The following is a 15,890-nucleotide window of genomic DNA, read 5'->3' on the forward strand; positions in this document are numbered from 1 at the left end:
CCTCGCACCCCAGGGCCAAGGGGGACACCCACGCTGGGATGTGATGACCCAGGCCCCAGGCTAAGCCCCTGCACCTCAGGGCTGGCAAGAGGGGACCGTTGAGTGGGCATGTGGCGGTGACCTGGTCCTCAGACTGAATCTCTGTACTCCAGAGCCCGCTGATGGGGACAGCCACACAAGGGCACTGCAGGCAAGGCAGGCCGGGCTTTCACCCCTTCTCACATGCCCTAGGGTGCCGGCGACACTCTGGGAACATTCTCTGGCTTCCTGCTTGGCCCCTGGGGGAGCCTTCCCAGAGGCGATCCCTGCCATTCCCGTGGGTACCTCATTCCCTGCCCACTCTCAGCTGGGTTCCCGCTTTTCCGATGGCTCCTTGATCCCCAAGACAGGCTGGAGCCCTCCTGTCCCTCAGTGTAGCATCGCTGGGGGCCCTGGCCAGGCAAAGTTCAGGGGCGTGAGCTGCGGGCAGCTCTTCCCACCAGAGGTGCCAGGCCTGAGTGACAGCCTGGTGACTGCCTGCCTGGGACTCTAGTGCTGCACGGTCTCTCCTGGCTCCCTGCGGCCCAGCCCTGCCTTGCTCACTGGCTCCAACACATGCACATGTCCACGTAGGAGACGTGGGGAGCTGTCCTTCCCGGCCCCGCCCTCGGGCCCTCAAGTGGGAAGCAAGTGGGCCCTCAAGTGGGAAGCAAGTAAACCCACAGCTCTAGTGGGCTAGTGGCAGAGATGTCCGGGTCAGGCAGAGAGCCCTTGGAGCTTGTGACCTTGGGACCCCATCCAAGGGACCAGGAAGAAGAATCAGGTCCCCAGAAAGGGGGTGGGCGGGGAAGCCTCCAGGGAGGCAGCACGATGGGCTGGAGACCTCCGTGGCTGGCATGGGTGGGGAAGACGAGGGGAGGCCTTGGGTGGCCAAGGAGCCCCCCGAGCCTGTGGGCACTACTGTGGGGTTCCGGCAGAGACCAGTGGGCACTTTGGCTCTTTAGAAAGAACACTGGCTGCTCCCAGGAGGGAATGGGGGGCGAACAGGGGATCCAGGATGTCAGCTGGGGACTGTCAGTCAGAAGGAAGCAGAGGGGGCCTGGCAGTGATTGGGGACACTTGGTTCTCCGTCCCTGTGCCAAGGAAAGGACTGGGAGGATGGGGTAGGCATAGATGGGGGCGGGAGGGCAGGGGCACCTTTCCCGCAGGGCTCAGGGGAGGGAGGAGAGCAAGGCCTCGGAGTCCTCTTTTTCTCAGGTAGCAGAAGTTGTAGCCGTGGGCCGAGGGGAGGGCTGTGCTGGGGCACTGAAGAGACTCACAGGTGAAGGTGGGGCTGGGCATTGGGCTTCTTCTAAAAAGACATTTTTATTTTATTTCCAGATGTGATGCTCCAGCAAGCACATAAATACAGTGGGGAAGGGGGAGGGAGAAAGGATGGCTATAAGTTAGAAGCCCAGGCGGGGAAGGAGGGAAGCGGAGGGGGCGGGGATGGTGGTGGTAGGCAGCAGGGAGCCCCTCCCGCTCTCTGCCAGCCACTCCTGTGTTGCCGGCTCCATCCAGGGCTCCTCCTGGGTCTTGGGGGAGAATGCGTTGAGATGGCAGATCCTGCTGCTGCCCAACTCACAGGTCAGTCACCTTGTTCTCCACCAGGGCAGCAACCTGCTGCAGGCGGCAGGCCAGTTGCATCTTCTGGCCCACAGGGTCCTCCTCCAGGGCATTGATGATCTACCAGGGCAGAGCAGGCCATCCTGTCTGAGGCCCTGGCCCTCAGCCACCTGCCGCCCTGCCCTGGCTCCATCTCAGTAGCAGCCTGGGGAGCCAGACCTCCCTGAGGAATCTGGACGGATGCCGAGCCCCTTCCCCAACCTGGGCCTTTCCTCTCCTCTGCCCAGATTGGGCCTGGACACTTCCTCCCACCCCCAGGGAGACTCCTGGGGCCTCCCTCTGGGCTCTGGGCTCCGGGCTCCGGGCTCCGGAGGCGTGCCCCTCCCCCCAGAGTGCCCCGGGCCTCACCTGGTCGTAGTACCTGTGGATGTGGGTGTAGAGTTCTTGCAGAGCTTCCAGACAGTGGGGAGCGGAGGTGTAATTCTGGGGGCAGCACGTGGGGGTTGAGGCCCCAGCCCGGGCCTCGAGCCAAGCCTCCCCCTTCCCTGTTGCCCCCACCCTCCACCCCAGGTGTGGAAGGGCGCACCCTCTGGGCCGGGCCTCACCCCCGAGAGCTCGGCCAGAGCCGAGTTCATCTCCTGGTAGCTCGCCGGAGAGCTCTGGCGAATGTCGGAGTAGTATCTGGAGGAGGGGACAGAGTTAGGGGCAGGCAGCACCCATTCCCTCATCCGTGACGCCCTGACACCTACCTCTCCACCATCTGCTTGTAGCGAGGGATCTCCCGGGCGTAGAGCAGTTTGTTCACGGGGGAATCCTGTTCCGGGCAGGGGTGGGCGTGAGCGGGAGCTGGGGAGCTCTGCCCTGTCTTTTTTTTTTTTTTCTTTCTCTTCTTTGCCCTGTCTTTCTTTTTCTTTTTTTTTCTTTTTTGCGGTACGCGGGTCTCTCACTGTTGTGGCCTCTCCCATTGCGGAGCACAGGCTCCGGACGCGCAGGCTTAGCGGCCATGGCTCACGGGCCCAGCCACTCCATGGCACGTGGGATCTTCCCGGACCGGGACACGCACCCATATCCCCCGCATCGGCAGGCGGACTCTCAACCACTGCGCCACCTGGGAAGCTCCCCGTCTTTCTGACTGTGCCACTTGTGCCCCCCCCAGCACCCCCCCAGGGCTCTGCTCCGAGTCCCCGTGGCTCCCCCACCAGCTTTTCTCCCTCTGCCCTCACCCGGCCCACTTTATGCTCCGAGACGGTGCAGGAGTCCATGAAGGTCTGGGCAATGACGGCGAGGACGGCGTCCACGTTGTCCGACACCCGCACGTCAAAGATGAGCTGTGGGTTCTTCAGGGTGTTCACCCAGAACCGCAAGAGTAGGCTGGGGACACGGGCCAGCCGCGACATGAGCAGGCTGCCCAGCTCCCATTCTCAGCCTGGTCCCCGGCCCTGAGCTGCGCGGGGAGCTGGCCTGCGAGTCCGTGTGGGGGCAGCCGGGAACCCAGGGCAAAGGCCGCCAGGCCTGGGCTTCCGTCCCGGCCCTACTGCCCCCGCCCTGGCAGCGTCCTCTCTGCACGGGGGCAGCCGGCGAGGCACCTGTTAGTCTTCCAGATGTGTAAGGTCTCCAGGTCCTCGATGCCGTGCTTCTCAGCCAGCTCGTCCAGGAAGTCAAACAGGTACTTGACAGCGATGGGCACAGGCCGGTTCACGCTGAGGATGGCCTGGAAGGTGTCGTCCACAAACTTCTGCAGCGTGCCCTAGAAGGCAGGGCATGGGCGGTGGGGGGGGGCAGCGTGTGTGGGACTGGAAGCCGCGGCCAGCTGCGGCCTGCCTCGGTGGGTGGGGCCGCTCCGTCACCCCAGCTCGGTTGGGGTGCCCTTGCTGAGCCTCCCCGGGGGCCCAGCTCCCCGGCCCACCTACCTTCATGGACAGCAGGCGGGTGAGGTAGATCTCCGGGATGGCCTTGGCCCGCGCCCGCTCCCGCTCCCGCTCCCTCAGGCTGCTGCGTCGTGCCTTGGCCGCTTCTGGCTCATCGGTGACTTTCACCAGGTGCCAGAGGTGGACCCCACCCTCCTCACCGTCCTCCAGCGTGGGGACGTCTGAGGGCACAGAAGCCGGGCCTCAGTCCTTTGCACCCTCGTGCCGCTGGCCGGGGAGGCCCAGCCTACTTCCCTGGTGAGGTGGGGCAGGGTGGGGGGCGCCGAGGGCGGCAGGGTAAGAGAGATGTGGAGGACAGGGTGGCAGCCCAGGGGCCCGCTCGGCTCAGCACCCCGCAGCCCTGGAGCTCCCCGACCCGGACGCGCTGCCGCCCTCGTCCACCCACCCCGGGCCCTTGGCTCAGCCTGGAGTTGTGGCTTCCCTGCTGGTGAGGTTTGGGGAGACCCGGACACGGCAGACGGCGTGACCAGGACTCCAGCCTGCCCGCCTCGAACTGGGGGGCAGGTTGGCGTGGCTGGGCCTCGGGACTCACTCTCCCCAGAGGGGCAGCTCGGGGCCGGGCTCTGGGAGACGGCGCCTCCGCTGTGCAGCCGGGGGATGAGCCTCACCGTGGCTCCATCCGGGACCTGGCGGGGAGGGGAGCAGAGGCTGGGCTCCCTCCCTGGTGGACCCCGAGGCGGGAGTCTGCCCCCAGCGCCCACCTGCCCGGCACCTTGTAGTGCTGCAGGGTGTTGAGTCTCTTCCAGCAGTTCTGAGTCACTGAGGTCAGGTCCTCGTCCGACAGGGTTAGGTGACCAGCCAGGCCTGAGCGCCACTCTTGGGGGGACCCAGGGAAGCCGGTCAGCCCACAGCCTGTTCCCGTAGGGCAGAGCCGAGTGGCCACAGGTGAGAAGAGCCTCGGGCGGGGCAGGAGGGGTAGGTTCTCACCGAGGTCTAGGGCGTGCACTGAGGGCCTCTGGGAGAAGGGGGTGCCCTTGTAGACTTGGTCCAGCACCTTCTCCTTGACCTGGGTGATTGTGTCCGTGTCGAGCACCCGAGCGGGCACGCGCTGCGCTGCGCTGCCCCCCACAGCCCCAGCAGCCCCTGGGCCAGCCAGCACCATCAGCGTTAGGGGTCGGAATTCCACGTCCTCCCGCAGCAGGCGGCTGTCATTCAGGGTCCGTTTTGCCTTGCCTGTCACGGCGTCCACGGGGCCCTTGTCCACCTGGTACTGGATGGCCCGCAGGAGCACGTAGAGCGGCTCACCCGCTACCTCCTGCAACCACCAGGAAGGGCTGGCGTCAGCCGGGGGGCCGGTGGGCGGTGTGGGCAGGGAGGGGTGGCCCGGGGCACGGAGCGAGGGTGGAGGGCAAGCAACGACAGCAGCCTCCGCTTCACATCCAGCCCGGGCAAGTGTTTGTAGCCTTCCCCTCACCGATCCCCCCGCCCTCGAGCCCGAGGCCCCTTGGCGGAATGGGGGCACAGATCAGTGAGGCCAGAGGCAGCAGCCCCAGAATGGCGTGAGGGGAGAGGGGCCCTTACCCTCAGGAAGGCGTAGAGACAGATGGACACCCAGTTGGTGAGCAGCTTCTCCGCCATAGTCTCCGTCCTGCAGGGAGCGGGCCCCGGGTCAGAGGGGCTGCTGCAGGGCCACCCTGTCTCCAGGCTGAGGCAGGCGGTAGCGGGAAGGCAGAGCTTCTCCACCTGGCCACCCTTTGTGCCCGGCTCGCCGCTCAGGATGCCCATCTGCTTCCCCACCAGCGGCTCCGGACCCAGCCCGCCTCCCGGGGCTTCCCAGCCCCGCCCACGCCAGGCCAAGGCTGGACGGAGCCAGCTCTGCTGCTGCCGGGGCCGCTCAGGCCAAGGCCGACCTGCGCAGCATGAGCTTGGGGTTCTTCTGCACGTAGTGGGCAGCTAGGTCTCCGAGCAGCGTCCTCATGATGCCGGTCAGGTACTCGAGCTTGCCGTGCAGTGCCAGGGACAGCAGCGAAGCCACGAGGCAGCGGTCCCGCTGGGAGAAGCTGGGCTGCTCCTCCAGGGTGCGGATGAGCTAGGCGGGAGGACGGGGTAGTGGCACTCACCCCGGGAAGCCCTGCGCCCCACGCATCCTCCCACGCCTGAGCCCACGCCTGCCGCCTGGCCCGCCTCCTCGCCCAGGCCCGCTGCCTGCCCGCGCGGCCCTCACCGTAAGGAGGAAGGGCTTGCTGTTGAGCAGCTTGGAGAGCTGCATGAGGCCCTGGCGCACTGGCGCGCGGCGGCCCTCTTCCCCGGGCCCCTCGAGGGCAGGCTGCAGTGGGCAGCTGCCATGCCCGGGGAAGAAGACGCGCTCGGTGTACGTGCGGTAGTCCAGGAAGGGGATCCCGCTGGCCTCCAGGTCGCTGCTGAGGTCAGTCATCTCCGTCATCAGGTCTGTAGGCCAGGAGCCACCGAGGTGTGAGCTCAGGCCCGGGTCTGCCCTCTACCCTCTCCCCACCGCCCTCTCCCGACCTGTGAACTCCTTTCGGCACTGGTCGCCCACGCCGATCTCCAGGTTCTCCAGCTGCACCAGAACCTTCTGGTAGTCCCGCAGGGCCTGCTTGCTCTTGTGCCTGCGGTCCAGGGGCCAGGTGTCAGCCACGGGACCAGGCCTGCCTGGGCCGAGGCCACCGAGCCAAGATGGCCGCTTGCACAGAGGCCTGCCGTGGGACACGCTTTCCAAAGGTGAAGAGGGGAGTTGGTGTGGGTGTGCGCGCGGCAGGGCGGCCCCCTCACCTGTACATGAGGGTCAGGAGGAGCACGGCGGCGATCAGCACGGCCACGCCCAGACCCAGGCCTGCCTGGGCCTCCTCGGGGAAGGCAGAGAGCGCGGGCTCAGCCTCGTACTGGACGGGGCCCAGTGGCAGCCGCACGTTGCCCATCTGCACCTGCGGTGGGGACGCAGGGCTCTTGAGCGCCAGCCTGCAGCGCTCCGCCCGCCCAGCCCGGCACCTGGGGCCCGGCCTCACCACGAACTGCGGCAGGGGTCTGGAGCCGTTGGTGGGCTGTGGGGCCCGCGGGGGCGGCTCGCAGTACAGGTGGGTGAGCGTGAGCGTCTTCACCAGGCACTCGCTGTCGCCGATGTGCACGCGCACCTCCTCCTTGCTGATGCCCAGGTTGAGACCCTCGCCCTGGAAGCCAGAGCCGGGGCCTGAGTCGAGTCACCCAGCCGGTGCCCGCAGCCCCTGCACAGCGGCGGCTGGCAGACGGCCTCACCTCCACGTCCAGGATGTGGCCTGGCTTGAGGCGGTAGGGGCGGGCGCGGCTAAGGGGGGCCAGGCGGGGGTTGGGCTGGTACAGGAAGTCCTGGCCCCCACTGGCGCGGGCAAAGTCCACGTGCACGTTGTCCAGGGCGAAGAAGACGCGCCGGGGGCTGGCCCCATCCGGCACTGCAGGGCTCCGGCACAGGAGGAGGCTGGACGAGTTGACGGAGCAGATGGTGGAGCACTGCGAGATGGTGGGCCAGGACGAGGCAGGGTGAGCTGGGGCTCCCCGCTCGCTCCCAGGGACGTGGGGGCCGCCCCACCCCCTCGCGGGGCACGGCGTCCCCTGCTGGCGCGTCCTCACCTGCAGCAAGCCCCCCTCAAGCTGGGTGCAAGCCTGGGGGGCTGCGGCGGGGGCCCGACAGCTCCTCCTGGGGTTCAGGTCCCGGGGCTGCACCGCCACAGCCGTCTCCTCCGCGGCCTCCAGCCACACGGACAGCAGGGGCCGCTCTACCACGTCCAGGCCCGTGCCCCTGACTCGGATCAGCCGCCCGCCCCTGCGCCAGGATAGCACTCAGCAGGACCGGGGCAGCAGGCAGCGCAGTTCAGTCCAGGCTCCCCGCCCTCCCGGCAGGGTGCACAGGTTGCCCCAGGCGGATCAGGTCCTCACCCCCGGAAGCTGACGCTGGGCTCTGCCGCCACGAGCTGGGGGTCGGTGGTGTAGTGGAAGGGGCTGGCGAGCAGCGTGCGCTGGGCACGGCCGAAGACCACTCGAACCACAGCTTCTCCTGGGTTGGCCTGGGGCATGGTGTGGCACACGATGGCCTCAGGACACACTGGCTCCCTTCTGCAGGGTGGGGAGGTGTCTGGCATCTTGGGCTCTAGCCTCAGCCCGGCCTCCCCACCAGAGGCCTGCTTTGCCTCCCTCACCAAGGGCAGAGACCCCTGGGGTGGGCACGGAAGCCGTGAACCTGGGACTTCCACGGGGGCCTTAGGGAGCCCTGAGCTCATCGCCCCCATTGTACGCAAGGGGACACTGGGGCCCGTAGGGAGTACCCCCAGCTGACAGCGACCAGCTGGGGCCAGGAGGAGAGACTCACATACGACAGGGTTGGCTGCCCACAAAGGCACTGATGTTGCCTCCCGTTTGCAGGTGCTGCCCGTGGATGGTGAGCTGGGTGCCCCCTGCCTGGGGGCCCCACTGGGGACTCAGGCTCAGCAGGACGGGGTCCTGGAGGACAGGGCAAGCTGGGGCACGTGGAGGCCCACTTCTCAGCTCTGCCTCCTGGGCCACGGCTAACCCTTCTCTCCCTCCGGAAGCCCTGTGCCCAGCTTCTGCAGCCCCGCAGCTCTCCTGCCAGCCGCCCTGCCCCACCAGGGGGTGCTCTTCTCTCCTCACTGCGTCTCCCCGTCCTCTGCCGCGGCTTGCACCTCCCAGGCCCCCCTCCCCCCAGCTCTAAGCCCTAAGATCCAGTCACCTCCTTGGGGTGCTGCACCTGCCCCTGTACCCACTGCTCCACCCCGGGCTCTCTGGCCCCAGCAAGTCTCGAGGGCGCAGGCTGGCGCCTGGAGGCATCCCTACTCTCCCCCATCCCCTTGCCCCCAGGCAGCCAGGTGGGCAGCAAGTCCTGACAGCTCTGCGTCCTGGAGTGGTCCTCCTGGCCATCCGGCGGCCTCTGCACTCACTGCTTCCGCTGCTTGCCTCCCTCCTGGACAGCGGCCGGTGGGCAGCGTCCTCACCATCCCGCCGCTGCCCCCAGCCTACCGTCCACTCAGTGGCCAGAACAAATCACTCGGATCACGTGGCTTCCCTCCTGGACATGAGGCGACACTTCCCACTAACCTTAGGTCAAGCTGGAAATCCTCACGTAGGTGTCACTGCCTTCCTGCCCCTTCTTTCTACTACTCCCTCTGTGGGGACCACCCAGGGTAGGCACTGACCTGGTAGGTGAAGTGCTGGGTTGAGATGCCCGGTGGCCGACTCTTAACGGCCACTTGGATTGGGCCCACAGTGCCGTTGGGGGCAGGAGATGTCACACACACAATCCTGGAGAGCGAAGGCCCGATAGCTGCTCAGGACCCCCGTGGGCCAGACCCTCGCCCGTCGGGAGCCACAGGCCGCCTGCCAGCCGCTGCCCAGAGCCCACCCCCTCCACTCCTCTCGCTGCCAGCCCCTCCCTCCCTTCCCCCGGCCTCATCTTCCTTTGGCGTATCTGACCCGGGCCCACGTTTCTTGGCTGCGAGCCTCCCTTCTCTCTAGGCGGCCCGTCTCTGAGGGCCTCCTTGGGAGGGCGTCCCTCCGCCCCTGGCTGCCAGGATGCCTCACCGGGCAGAGATGCGGTAGAGAGAGGGGTCAGGGCTGCAGGGCCGGCCAGCCACGCTCACAGCGTCCTGCACGTCAGCAAAGTCCCGGCCCAGGTTGGAGCCCAAGATGGTGAGAGCCAAGCCGCCCTCAGGGGGGCCGGTCAGGGGCTCAATCTGCAACAGGGAAGGGTGGTGATGGGATGCCCCCAACCCGCTCCTCTTTTGCGGTGGGGGGGTGCCTGGCCAGCCAACCCGACCGAGGTGGGACACAGCTGCTAGGGCTTGGGGGCCTGGGGCAGGGCTGCTCTGACTCTGGTAAAGCTAAGACAGTGGGGGGCAGGGTGGGGCCAGGCAGACCGAGATGGGGGATGGGGGAGGAGGTGAGAGGCTGGGCCATGGGAGAGGGCTGGGGGCTCACCGTGTGGATGCTGGGTGTGGGACACAGCGGCTCCACAGCCCCAGGCGGGCACAGCGGCCCATAGCGACAGGTGGGCTGGTCGTGGCTGCACCACAGGCAGCCCAGGCTCCCGTTGGCTGCCTGGCAGTGGCTGCAGTCGGGGTGGCCCACGGCACAGTCGTACAGGGTCACTAGGAAAGGTCAGGTGGTGCGCTGAGGTGCCTCCCCTGGCTGCACACCCTGCCCTGCCTGCTGTGCCGCCCCCAGGCTCACCATGAAGAGTGCGGGCATTGTCCAGCCTCTGGCCCTCGCCCCGGGTGACGTAGATGGGCACTGGGAGCTCCCGCTGGGCCATGGAGGGCTGGAACTGTGGGTGGAGGGCGGGGTCAGGCCCGACCCAGCTCGGAACACCCCCTGAGCCCCGCCCGCCTCCTGCAGGATGCTCCTTCCAGAATGGGTGCCATTGTTCAGGGCCCCCGCATCTCCCAGCAGGGGCTGTGGGCACCACGTTCCTGTGCACGCCCAGGCCTGCCCACAGCAGGCCTCATGAGTGACGACAGGCTGAACGGGGCGAGCCCCTGAGGGCCCAGGACAAGCAAGGGCTGCAGAAGGCGTCCAGTGGCAGGTGAGGCTATGGGGCAGCTGCCCACCTGCTGGGCCTGGCAGTGGATGAGGCCGGCGTCCCCGGCCACTTCCTCCAGGGAGGCCGGCAGCCTCTGCAGTTCTCCAGGCAGCTCCAGCCAGCAGTGGTAGGAGGCAGGCAGGCCCTGGGGGTGGGCTCTGTCAGCATCCTGGACACTGTCAGCTGCGACCACTGCCCCTTCCCCGCTGTCCCTGTCCACCACCCACCGGAATGCTCACCCGGAAATGCTGAAGGTTCCGCACGCGCAGGGCCAGACGGGTCTCCCAGCCCACAGGCACCAGGAGGGGGCCTGCCAGGCCCTCGACGCGGGGACAAGCCCCTGGGCCCCGCACCTGGATGTCCGCCTGGGGGAAGGAGACCCCTTAGTGCTTCAGGAGTCGAGGAGCCTAGGCGGGCCCGGGGTAGGGTGGGTCCACGACGGAGGTGAAGAGAAGCCGGCAGGCTGGGCCCACGCACCTGCTGGGCACTGTAGATGGTCCTCTCGCCCTCTGGGCAGCGTTCCCCATACACACAGCGGCTGCTCTGGGGGCACCAGTGGCACCGCCAGAGACTGCCCACGCAAGCACCGCACCTGGGGGGATGGGGGGCTGCTCAGGTGGGGCGCCATCGGGAGTCACCACCCCTACCCAGCAGCCGGGCCCGGCACTCACGGAGCAGCCGCCTCCAAGGCCTGCACGGCACTGCAGTCGTAGAAGGAGAAGTTGGTGGTAGCCACGACCACGTCCTCGAACATCAGGGCCAGGGGCAAGGTGATGTGCTCTGGGAGGGCATGGTGGTGGCAGGGGCGGTCATGTGGCTCCTGCCCCTCCGGCTCCTGCCCTCGCCCCTTGCCCCGGGGCCCCCTCACCTGTGCCTGGAGGGTTATGTGGCAGCTGGTCTTGGGGAGGGGTGACACAGGCTACGTGGGTCCCTTCCACGTGAGCCAAGCTGTCATAGTCCCCAAAGGCACAATGGAAGTACTCGTCCACGGTGAGGGTGGGCAGCCGGGGCACAGACAAGGTGACCTGGGACGCATGCGAGGAAAGCACAGCAGGCGGGGGCTTCTTGGGGGGCTCAGCCCGCCGAGGGAGAGGGATCCAGGGCAGGGAGGGTTGGGAGCAGAGGCAGCGGGAGAGAAGGAAGACGGGGCAGCCCCCGCCCCAGCAGGCAGCGGCAGGCGTCTGACCTGGCCCTGCTCCTGGCGGGGATGGTGGGCCGGCAGCAGGCTCTGGATGTGCAGGCAGCGGCCGTCCTCGTAGCTCCATAGCCACTGGTTGGGTTGGGCTGCCCGCCCGCATTGGCCCTTGCGGGTACACCTGTGGGGCAGGGCCCTGTTGGGTCCCTGTGTGGGACTCGGGCTCCCTGGGTGACTGGCGGCAAGGGGCTTGGGAGGACGGCCCAGCTGGAGCGCAGCTAGCAGTGGGGGTGAGAGGGACTCTGCTCAGAGAGGAAAGGGCCGAGCACACATGGCTTCACGGCCGATGCGCGGGCTTTGGCCTTGCCTGTGAGCGAGGGGGGCGCTGCTGCTGTGGACATGAGCATGTGAACCTGACTTAGGGTTGCCGTGAGGGAATCCTGAGGCTGCCGTGTGGAGCGTGGGCTGGAGAGGAGCTGGAGTGGGCCAGGGGACACCTGAGAGAGGTGACAGAGGCCTGGCCCAGAGGGGGCTGAGGGGAGGAGAAGTGGACAGGTTGGGCAGTGGGGGGAAGGGTATGCCCACCAGATTCTCGGTTGGCACGCAGGGCAGGATGGGGGAACTCAGCGACGGCCCTGCGTCCCACCTCGGGGACGTGACCCGGCCTCCTGGCCCACCTAGAAGTGCTCCGGGAGCGGCCCCCACTCACCTGCCCTGCAGGACGCACCAGCCGCACAGGGGGTCCCGGGCCTGGAGGCAGCTGCTACAGTCGGGGAACTGGGGGCAGGCTGCCACGGGTAAGCGGTCCACCTGGACAGGCGGCGGGGTACGGAGGTGGTGGCTGCAGGGCCTTGGGCCTCGTGTGCTCACCTGCCGCCCCCGGGACAGCCCTCACCTGCTGGGAAGTCAGCACGTAGAGGTGGCTGCCGCTGCTGTCCACCAGCAGGTCGGGGCTGATGGCTGAGCCCGGGGGCCCCACTTGTTGTGAGTGGTACACCTGGCCTCGGGTGCCATTGAGGAAGACCTGGGGGGATGACAAGGGCAGGGCTGGACCAGCCCGCCGAGCCAAGGCCCGCTCTCAAGATGGCCACAGGCTAACCGTTCAGAGCAGGTGCTGTCCCGGCTGGGGTTCCCGGGGAGCATCCCGGCCCACGGAGCTGTCTCCCCTTCCTGCCGGCCCAGGGTGGCCGGGCCATGCCATGGAGGGTGGGGCAGGCCCACGGGCATCCAGCCTGCCCATCTTGCCTCCCCGCTCCAGCCTCATCCAGCTAGGGGGGCCGAGCCACCCTGGGTGGGGCCCTTGGGTGCCAGGGGAGGAAGGGCAGCTGTGGGGAGACAAGCAGGTCATGAAAAGGCAAGAGTCTCCTGTCACCGGCTGGAGAAGCGGCGGCCGCCCGGGAGGCGTCCTAAGTGGGGGCCGCCTGGGAGGCGTCCTAAGCCACACATCTGAGAACCAGCCATCAGTGTGTGGCCTGGCTTTCCGACCTGCCAGCAGGACACAGGCCGAGAGGTGTGGAAGGAAACCGTGGCTCACGGGGCTTCTGTGAGCCGCCACAGGGCAGGAGCGCATGCAGTCAGGCCACTGAGGCCGGGCCCGGCCTGGCAGCATTGAGGCTGGGACCGGGGGTCTGGCCGAGGCCCGCCCCGCCTTCATCAGGCCCTTACCTTATGCAGCTGGCCCTGGACGTCCCCCAGGAACGCTATTGTGTGTCCGTCTGCCTGGAGGGCTGCGACTGCGCTGATGGAGTTTCTGAGCTGCAGCAGAGGCCCCGCCTCCAGGGGCTGGAGGCCCGCAATGGGGCTCGGGGTGTGCTCATCGCCACAGGGGTAAGACTCGGGGGAGTCCTGCAGGGGCGGAGAGGGGAGAATCAGTTCCCGGAAGAGGCACGACGTACCTTCCCGGGGCCCAGATCTGCAGTCAGCACAGGACGGCAAGGCAGCAGGTGAGAAGAGCCCAAGGTTGCCCCGCAGAGAGGGAGAGACTGGCCGAGGAGACTCAGACCGAGCGGCCCCTCCTTGACATCCGCTAAAGCAGAGGTCACAGGTGATTGTCACATGAGAGCGTCCAGCTGCCCTCCACCAGGACTACGTGTGGCAGCCCTGGCCCTGGTCAGAGAGATGCTGCAGGTCCACAGAGGGACAGGGCCGGAGTGGCAGGCCGGGTAACACGAGGCCGCGGGAGAGGCGGGAGCCGCTGCCAGGTGGCGGTGCAGAAAGCCTCAGGTGAGAGGGCAGGGGTGAGGCCCGGGCCCAGCCACTCACGGGCGGCAGGGTGACGCAGCGCGATGTGACGCCGTACTCCACGGTGGCTTCCTCCGTGCCTCCGGGGCCCCGGCCGCCCGTGGTGTAGCAAAGGCGCCGGGCCCGCTCCATGGTCGCGTCCAGGTCGGCCAGGGGAAAGGCGCACAGGGCCGCCTGAGCCCCCCTCGGGCCGGCAGCAAACGCCCCCAGTAAGGCGCCCGGGGCGAGGGAGGCGGCCTGGATGAGGCCGTGGCCCCGGCAGGTGAGGGGCACCTCCACGTAGGAGTAGAGGTTAGCGTCCCCCAGGCAGACCCGAGCCACGTAGGAGCGGTACTCGGCCTGTGCCCGGGCCCCGCGGCGGCGGAAGACGAAGTAGGCTGAGCGAGCGTCAGCGAGGGCCGCCACGTAGCTGTTGTTGTAGTCGGAGAGGTCGCCCACCACCAAGCGACCCAGGCCCTCGCTGGAGAAGGGCTGTGGCCCAGCCAGCTGGCGCACGGTCAGGGGTGGCACCCCGCCCGACAGCTTGCCCGCCAGGCCCCTGGCCACCAGCAGGAGGTCCCGGCCCGGCGCGGGCACCACCAGGCCCACCGTCGCCACGCCCGCGGCGTTGGCGGCCACGAACTGCCCGTCGCCGGGGTCCTCGGCCCGGTACAGTAGCTGCGCCACATCCTCGAGCCGCCGCTTCTCACACACTCCCTGCCGCACCTGCCCGCAGGCCACCAGCTCCCGGGCCCGGCCGCTCACCAGCAGCAGCTGGTTGGTGTTGTCGGTGAGCCGGGCCTGCGGGCACTCGGCCGGCTCCCGGAAGGGCACGCAGTCGGGGCTGTCGAGGACCGGGCCTGTGACGGCCACCGACTCGAGCCGCAGCGCGGGGCTGAGCTGGAAAAGGCGGTTCACCGCGCCCACGTAGAGCGCACCCCGGCCTGGCGCCAGCGCCAAGCGGTTGAGGGTGGTATTGGGCGCCGGGAAGCGGTGTGCCCGCGTCGGGGTGAGTAGTGGGCACAGCAGCGGCAGCACGAGCAGCAGGCAGGTGCCCAGCGGAGGCCGGGGCGCCATCGCGGGGCCCTGTGGGAGGCGGGGCAGGAAGGCACGAGTCAGGGTGGCCGTGGGAATGGAGGACGAGGGGGCAGGAGAAAAAGGAGAATCCAGGAGAGACAGAGACAGAAGGGGAGGGAGAGAAGGACGGAGAGGCAGAGAGACAGCAGCAGGAAGCGGGGGCAGGGAGAAGCAGAGGGAGAGGAGAGGGAAAGAGTCAGAGGGAGACAGGGACAGGGGGGACGGAGAGTCCCCAGGAGATGGGGGCGGGGTGCACGCATGCGCGAGGAATTTCCTTCATCTTCTACTTTATATGCATCTAGATTGTTGAAGGGGGCAGATCCTGAAAAGCCACCAGAACACCAATAGAAGGACTGAGTGACAGAGAGAGGAGAGACCACAGAAAGGAGAGCAGGGCAGGGGAGAGGTGGGGAGGTGGAGGCGGAGGGCGGGGAGCGCCTTTCCCCAGTGGCGGAGGGTGAGGGGAAAGGGGACAGGAGCCCAGAGACCAGGGCCTGAGGGCCAGCGAGGGTGGGAGAGAAAACCTGCCCTGGGAAGCCAGCGGAAGAGAGAGAGCCAGACACCCCGCTGCCTGCCCCAGAGAAAGCAAGGGGCCGGTGGCCAGGGCCGAGGCAGAGGAGAACAGAGGGCTGGGAGGGCCCCAGACTGAGCTGGGGGTGCTCAGAGCGGGGATGGGGGAGTTAGGGGACACCAAGAGACAACCCAGGGTGCAGGGGGTTGGGGGAGGCCTGTCCCTTGCCCCATCAGCCCCGGAAGCCAGGGTCCACCGGGACTGGCACGGGGAGGGTTAATGTGTGTCGGGGGGGAGTGAGAAGAGGACAGCCAGAGAGGGTGGGAGGGGAGAGGAGAGCTTGAAAGAAAGTTCTAGCCAGAAGCTGGGCATGGGCTCCCTTCCCCACCCATTTGGGGCCCAGACTGGAGGTAGCTCGCCCCCAAGGCTGAGCCCTGAGGGGAAGGGCGGGGCCCTAGACTCCAGAGGAGGCTCCGATCCGGGGTTCTGCTTCGCCTTCCAGCTCACCTCCCGTTAGCAGCCGCTGCCCAGCAGCCTCCTGCGGTGCCCAGGTGACACGCACCACGAGTCCCTGGGCCGTGATGGCCCCTCACGCCTCCCTCCTCCTGACCCCGGCACAGAGCCACAAAGATGGGGTAGAAGCCAGGTCCCGAGTTGAGCCAAGGTCCCGCACAGCTGGCCGTGTGGGCGCGTGCCAGCCAGGAGTGGGGCCCACTGTCATTCAGCAGCCTGCCAGCTCCGGCCCCCATGGGCGTGCCAGCTGCGGGGAGAGCTCCGAGGATGCCCCTGGGCCCTTATCTTGGGAATACAGACAGGAAGGTCAGGCCTGGCTTGGGGACAGGGCCATTTCCTCTGGACCCTGGTATCGGCGGCAGTGTCTGCGGCGGGTGAGGGGTAGACGGCCCACAGCTGGAG

The 15,890-nt window shown here is 67.8% G+C and overlaps 1 protein-coding gene across 1 annotated transcript; it reads right to left on the reverse strand.

Moving 5' to 3' along the window:
- Positions 1 to 1,559: 1,559 nt before the first annotated feature.
- Positions 1,560 to 14,464, reverse strand: PLXNB3 (plexin B3; the record flags this gene model as incomplete). Its single annotated transcript, XM_081221721.1, has 33 exons — positions 1,560 to 1,704; positions 1,993 to 2,067; positions 2,190 to 2,265; positions 2,334 to 2,398; positions 2,808 to 2,955; positions 3,171 to 3,331; positions 3,495 to 3,673; positions 4,000 to 4,138; positions 4,225 to 4,328; positions 4,440 to 4,767; positions 5,034 to 5,100; positions 5,363 to 5,541; positions 5,677 to 5,900; positions 5,979 to 6,079; positions 6,243 to 6,637; positions 6,723 to 6,953; positions 7,074 to 7,266; positions 7,380 to 7,556; positions 7,810 to 7,940; positions 8,651 to 8,756; positions 9,036 to 9,187; positions 9,432 to 9,601; positions 9,684 to 9,777; positions 10,061 to 10,177; positions 10,272 to 10,397; positions 10,510 to 10,624; positions 10,704 to 10,812; positions 10,901 to 11,057; positions 11,219 to 11,348; positions 11,877 to 11,977; positions 12,063 to 12,191; positions 12,833 to 13,012; positions 13,430 to 14,464. The coding sequence occupies 33 exons, from the start codon at positions 14,462 to 14,464 to the stop codon at positions 1,600 to 1,602; spliced, it is 5,799 nt and encodes a 1,932-aa protein (XP_081077847.1). The 3' UTR covers positions 1,560 to 1,599.
- Between the last annotated feature and the right edge of the window lie 1,426 nt (positions 14,465 to 15,890).

The sequence above is a fragment of the Mesoplodon bidens genome, assembly GCF_964165515.1.
Source record: "Mesoplodon bidens genome assembly, chromosome: X".
Taxonomy (NCBI): Eukaryota; Metazoa; Chordata; class Mammalia; order Artiodactyla; family Ziphiidae; genus Mesoplodon; species Mesoplodon bidens.